Genomic DNA, 6,083 nt, shown 5'->3' on the forward strand with positions numbered 1-6,083 from the left:
AGGAAAATGGGTATTAAGAAAGATGATTATGGTGTTTTAGGAAAAACATGTCATATTTCTTATAATTAACTAACTTACCTAACTTTCTTAATCTAATCAAATTAGTTAAATGAATCTTGTATTAAGGACCGGAAGAGCATATAAACGCACATCAATATCATCAGTTCAGATTTGTTTCTGAAACTGGTCAAAAAAGACTGGTTTCTGAAAAAATTTAACATGTCTTTTATATACTGCACGGAGTGTAAAAGAAAAAAGAAATCAAATTGTGCTCTAGCTCAACTTTTTATATTTTTTATATTTCGCATCAATAGACAAAAGATCCAAACACCATTCTATGAATTAATTATCGGACTGGATAAAAAGATACCTTCTTTTGGTTTTTTGGCCGAACCTTTGGATGCGGAAGGGTGTTGATATTATTGTTAATACCTGATGAAACCAAAAAAATGTATTTAGACATCCTTAGGTGAAAACCGACCAAAAAAAACCATCAATTAAAAATAAACACCGATTTTAATAGAAAATATAAAAATTAAGGATCGAAATAAGAGTAAGAATCAAGCGAGAACTCTGCACGTACGGTCGTGCAAAGCGATAGACTTGCTGGAGAAGGAAAGGGTAAAACTAAAATCACCGATATGGTCCACTGTGCAAAGGCGGGCCACCCTGGGCCCAGGTACGAGTCCCTGGAGGCACATGTACGTTGGTGTTCTTTAATTCGCTTCCCACTTTTTGGCGCAAAAAAAAGAAAAAGAAAAAGAAAATCTCGCTCCCCACTCTTCTTTCTCTCTCATGGTTCTGGATGATCCCTTTTCTTTAACTTCGAAGAGGAGAAGGGTCACAGCGATTGATTCCATGGATGCTGAAGAAGCTAAGGTCATCGATTTTCTTTCTTTCTTTCTTTCTCGTCCGATAATTTTCTTCTTTTTTCCTCATCTAGGTTTGGTTATTTTCTGCCTTGTGTGCTTTGCTTGTTGCATCCCTCAAGATTTGTTCTTGGGGTTTCTTGCAAGTTTTCTTCCTCTCTCTATTATTTCCCTTAATGGAAAGCTGAGGAATTTCTAGTTTTTAGTACTATCCGTGGGTTGAGGTGTTTCTTTGGATTGACATTAATATCTGCCTGTGTCAAAACATGAAATTTGACACCTGATGATGGAAACTTTTGAAACTCGCAGCAACTAAACAACTGGAATTGGAACATCGAATATTAATAGTTGATTCGGGCAGAAAGTGCAAGACTCTGCGTTATTAGATAACACTCCGTATATAACACAGTACTTTGATATACCCTCAAACCTTGATCTGGTGGCGATGCGGAATCCATCCTTTGTTTATGTGTGCTCGATGCTAGCTCAAACCTTCTCGGGTTGTACGGACATCACTTAATTTTCAATGGCGAGTATGAAATAGAAAATATCAGCTTTATGTGGCCGTTTAATCTTGGCTCCTTTCAAGCTCTATGACGCACAATTGCTTCCTTTATCTGCTGTTTTACTTAATGCTCTTTCTTTTCTGCACCAGGCCAAGCTTGCAGCTATCAAGGAAAGGTTTGGACGAGATATCCGTGTATTTGAAACATCGCCAGTTTCTGCAGCACCAAATACTGCCACCAACAATGGTAATAGCACCTTAACTTCCAAACTTCCTAGACCTTTTGAAAAGTGTGATCTAAATTATTAAGAGTTTTATGTACAATCTGACTTTGCTATCCTGAATTAACTTTATTCTCTTGTTGGCATTTTGGTGGCAGAAGAGACTGATGATTTCTATGAGTTCACTGCTGAAGATTATTATCGACTGTTAGCTACTAAAAAGGACGGTGAGAATTATACTTCATATCCAATGATCCAAGAAGCGAGTTTGTACCAACCACAAACTGCCAAAAATCAGTGTTCTGTTTTACCGGAAGGATATGTCAATGTGTTTGAATTCTAATGAGGACTTGAATTATAAAGAGGCTATATGTTCACCAAATTGATTTACACTTCATCCAAAATGAATCTAAAATTCTCTTTCTTGGGATCCGTCAGAATTGTTACAGGCCTAATATCTTAAGGATAATTATTTCCAAGGACCAGGAAGTATATAATCTTCTAATTTGAGAAGTATTTTATAGTAATCTTGCATAAGCATGCATTAACACTAAATATTTTCAATTGATATATAACAGGGATCAATGAAAAGCGTATGCATTACAGGAAAATCATTAATGTTAGGTGCATGTTTCGGGGTGCATACAGAAAGAACATTTGATTTTTCATGAATGTGGAAATTTAAATGTATTGGTTATGTACAGATAAATTCTTGAAGACTCGCAAAATCCGAGAAGCAGAAGAGGCAGCTCGTAGATCAAGAATAACCAAAGTAATGCCTTTTTAAAAAAAAAAAAAAAAATTCTTGTATTCATTGCCACCGATGCATAAAAGTTTTCTTTCTTTCTTTCTTCCATTAAGTTATAAATATGTAACTGCTAGACTAATGAAGTCTGGGAGGGGTAAACTTAACTTTTTAAGTTTATCTGTTCGTGTTTCCAGACTGTGATTAGAGTTCGGTTTCCTGATAATCACACATTAGAGGCTGCCTTTCACCCTTCAGAAACGCTCCAGAGCCTAGTTGATCTCCTCACCAAAGTGATTGCACAACCAGAGCAGTCATTTTATATCTGTAAGCATACTGATAACTTCTATCAGATCAAAATTTTGTTTGAATGGATGATGACCAATTTTATTGTTTGAATACCCTAAACTCTTTTACCACCAGCTGACTCTGCCCAAAGTCATATCTGACATCTTGGAGCGTGGAAAGCCTTTACATATTGTAGCATATGGCCTTTATTCAGCATTTTTTTTTGTTTTTTTTGGTGGTGCAGATACCACTCCACCAAAGAAGCTGATTAAAGACATGTCTCAAGATTTTTATACTGCTGGCTTTTGCCCTGGGGCCATTGTATACTTTTCATACGATCCTCCCCTAGGTGAGTTCATGCAGTCTGTAGAATCTTTTTTGAATGTTGCCCCTTGATCTGTTCTAAATTTCATTCATTGTCTGACTAGAACATTTGTTTTACAAAACCACTCATTCTTCCTTTTGTGTCGTGTTTTGTTTGCTATGGTTCATAGCTGGTTGATTGTTTGTGATGTGCACCATGGCATGGACATGTATTGTGTTTGTGAGGGTTTGTGATAATATGCATAATTACACATATTTTAAAATTTAAATTCCTTTGAATTTCAGTTGGTGTTTAAGTTATTTATCAATGTCTGCAGATGCACTAAATAATGTGTAAAACTACATTCCATTAATTTACTGCCTAATTCTCAAAAGGAAAAAAAAACTGCATAGTACGTTGTTAAAGTACCACATGACTAGCATAGAATGTACGACGCTTAGACAGCTAAAAGGATGGAATTGAGGAGATGAACATGGGAGGTGGGCACAATCAATGAGTCGGGAACATGACTAGTGCATAAGTGGAGGTGAGAGGGGAGAGGAACAACTAGCTTATTACTCCACGGGAGGTTCCACCAACAGCACGGTTACTTATTTTTTCTGTTTAATTGTTTAATTATTGCATTTTCTAGCACTTATATGTTCTGTTGGTAGGTGTAGGAGTAGGCATTGAGTATTATTTGCTTGTTGTGTGTTTGGGAGATTCTCCTTTGCTGATTGATTTGGAAGAGTGAGATTCTCTCAACCCTTTCTAGTGGATTATTATTTTCGCTTCTTCTATTGAAGTTATTATATGTCCCACTTAGTTAAGAGGCTTGTTGTTGTTGCATTTATGATTTCAGCTTTTAGCATTACTTTCTTCAATAGAAACTCCCTTTAATTCACCTCTAGCAATTAGATTATATCGTGGATCACCATTATAATACATGAAAGTATAGCAAGCCACATTGTTTACGATTTGTGAACGGTGAGGTTCATTTTAGACTCTGTATCCCCACCCCAAATCATTTTTATTACTAATTAATTAAAACTGTATTAATACAGAGGCTGTAGTAAACACATTCACCTTCTAAGGCATTCACCAAGAATTGACTTTCTAAAAGTTTCCTTGTATAAATGTAATCTTCAGGTGAAAGCTCGAACCATACGGGGCCTTTCCTACTAGAGGATATCGTGTCTTTGAAGGGGTTGGATGTTACTAATGATCAAGGCCAGCAGTCTGAACCTGCACAGTCTGCACCAGAACCTGTTGAAGCTTCACAAACCCCTGCTGTTCAAGAACGTAAGCCTGCTGATAAAAAGCCTGTCAAGCCGAAATGGTTAAAATTGTGAAATCACTTTTTGATGGTCGAAGGGAGCCTGCATTTGTTCTTTTGGGTGGTTATCCTGACCTTGGTGGGCGTTTGCAGCCAGGGAGATTTGCTTGTGCTTGATATATAATTATATATGGATAATGGTCCCATGAGGCGGCTTTTTCGTGTGGTTAAATCACCATGGCCTCTTGGTTGTTTATGTTGAAGTGGGTATACAAGGATCTTCCTCAGTGTATCATGATGAATCCAAAAGAATGCTGCTCAGTTGACTTTCTCTTCCATTTGTCATGAATATGTAGATAATTCGCTGTAGCCATGAGTTTTCCTGCTGCTAATGCATGCATACCGGAAGATTTTATAACGTCTGGGTAGATAACCCGGTAAAAAAAAAAAACACACACACACACACAGAGTAAATATTCTCTTAATGCGGGCATGGAATTTTGAGATGGCCGTTGCTTCTTGCTAATGTTTTCCTGTCAGTTCGTCTGCTTCGTGGGCTTAGAACTCAAATAAGAGAGGGTAAGGGAAATGAAATGTGTAGTCGGCTGCCGAATATTTTGCAGGGTTTAGTTGTCTTTCTTATAAACAATCCCGAGAAACGAGTAAGTGTTGGTTCAAGTAGAAGGGACTGGGATATTTTAAATATCATGGTTTGGGTTTGATCTTTGGGACAGTGTGTATGGAACAAATATTGTTGGGAGGGGCTCTTGTTACGTGCTTGACAGTATCTTGAAAAATTAGTTTTTCACCGTTGAGATGAGAGGATACTCTAGGCAATTGAAAAAAAAAAAAAAAAAATTTCCGAGAATCGTTGAGAAGAAGAGAATTTAGTCATATCTCTTATTTGTATTTCTTCCGATTTCTTGGAAATTTGCATCGGGTGGGTGTTAGAAGGAGTTGGCATGTCGGATTCAGTTGATATCTAAAAAATGAAAATGAAGTCTATATACTGGTATTGTGCACTTTGGACTGCCCGTCAAATGGGTCGACAAGCCTGTTTGAACAGAAACAGCGTGATCCGTTTGTCCGGATTAATTAAAAGAGAAATAATGATAACTACATTTATTTTTGTCCTGTCTGAAATTTATAGGATTTACCTAATTAGTTTTCAATTTGAACATTAGCTGATTAATTGAAACCTAATCCCGCAGCCCGCTTTCTCGTCTGCTTTAGCGGTGATGGGTGAGGCGAATCACGTGCCTTTATTTGGTTGTCATTACTCACGCCGGCCACCCATTCCTCAGTATTTTAATTAACGGTTCTTCAAATTTGGATCAGCTAACCTCAATTATTCATGCCATTTGTAAAGTGTTGATTAGCTTTTAGCTTTATTGTGCTGTACTCAAATAATGATTGGTATCACGACAAGTCAGAATTATTTGTTATTGCACCTTTTTAAAATGAGCATAGAATAATCTTTTCTCGTCATAGAAGTTTTAAGATAATAACCGTAAAATTTTTATGACTGTAAGGGGGAAAAAAAGACCTTCGCCAAAATATTTATCATTTCATTTCTCGTATAATCATTTACATTTATTAGAGTAGTTCTTTTCTTTGTGTATATAAATCTTCTTAAGGTAAATAGAAGAGTAGGGCACGTTTTTCACTCGTTTTCACCTACCCCCTCCTCCTTGTAATTCCGACAACCAAAATACTACCTCCGGTCCTAATTATAAGAGTCAGTTGACTAGTTTGAGGAGATTAAGAAAATAAGTTGAACTAGTTATTTGTCTTAAATAGATACTGTCTTTCCTAAAATATCCTTACTAATCAAATGTAGTGATTAGAACTATCATTGTTAAAAGGACTACTTTG

General features: G+C 36.6%; 1 protein-coding gene across 2 annotated transcripts; it reads left to right on the forward strand.

The window, feature by feature from the left end:
• The first annotated feature begins 735 nt into the window (after positions 1–735).
• On the forward strand, positions 736–4,577 carry LOC114729549 (plant UBX domain-containing protein 1). 2 transcript variants are annotated; one of them, XM_028916567.1, is made up of 7 exons: positions 736–879; positions 1,525–1,621; positions 1,757–1,822; positions 2,300–2,367; positions 2,538–2,667; positions 2,873–2,977; positions 4,082–4,577. In XM_028916567.1, the coding sequence occupies exons 1-7, from the start codon at positions 796–798 to the stop codon at positions 4,282–4,284; spliced, it is 753 nt and encodes a 250-aa protein (XP_028772400.1). In that variant the 5' UTR covers positions 736–795; the 3' UTR covers positions 4,285–4,577. The 2 variants fall into 2 exon arrangements, with proteins under 2 accessions (XP_028772400.1, XP_028772399.1); XM_028916566.1 differs by having other exon boundaries at positions 737–879; positions 1,754–1,822.
• The last annotated feature ends 1,506 nt before the right edge of the window (positions 4,578–6,083 follow it).

The sequence above is a fragment of the Neltuma alba genome, unplaced genomic scaffold (assembly GCF_004799145.2).
Source record: "Neltuma alba isolate B1F8T4 unplaced genomic scaffold, ASM479914v2 tig00012646_pilon, whole genome shotgun sequence".
NCBI classification, from domain to species: Eukaryota; Viridiplantae; Streptophyta; class Magnoliopsida; order Fabales; family Fabaceae; genus Neltuma; species Neltuma alba.

Excerpts from the sequence above, each read along its gene's own strand:
- LOC114729549 (XM_028916566.1), top strand. The coding sequence starts at position 796 with ATGGTTCTGGATGATCCCTTTTCTTTAACTTCGAAGAGGAGAAGGGTC. Across the intron at positions 880-1,524 it reads TGGATGCTGAAGAAGCTAAG|GCCAAGCTTGCAGCTATCAA; the intron begins GTCATCGATTTT and ends TTTCTGCACCAG. Across the intron at positions 2,368-2,537 it reads GTAGATCAAGAATAACCAAA|ACTGTGATTAGAGTTCGGTT; the intron begins GTAATGCCTTTT and ends TCGTGTTTCCAG.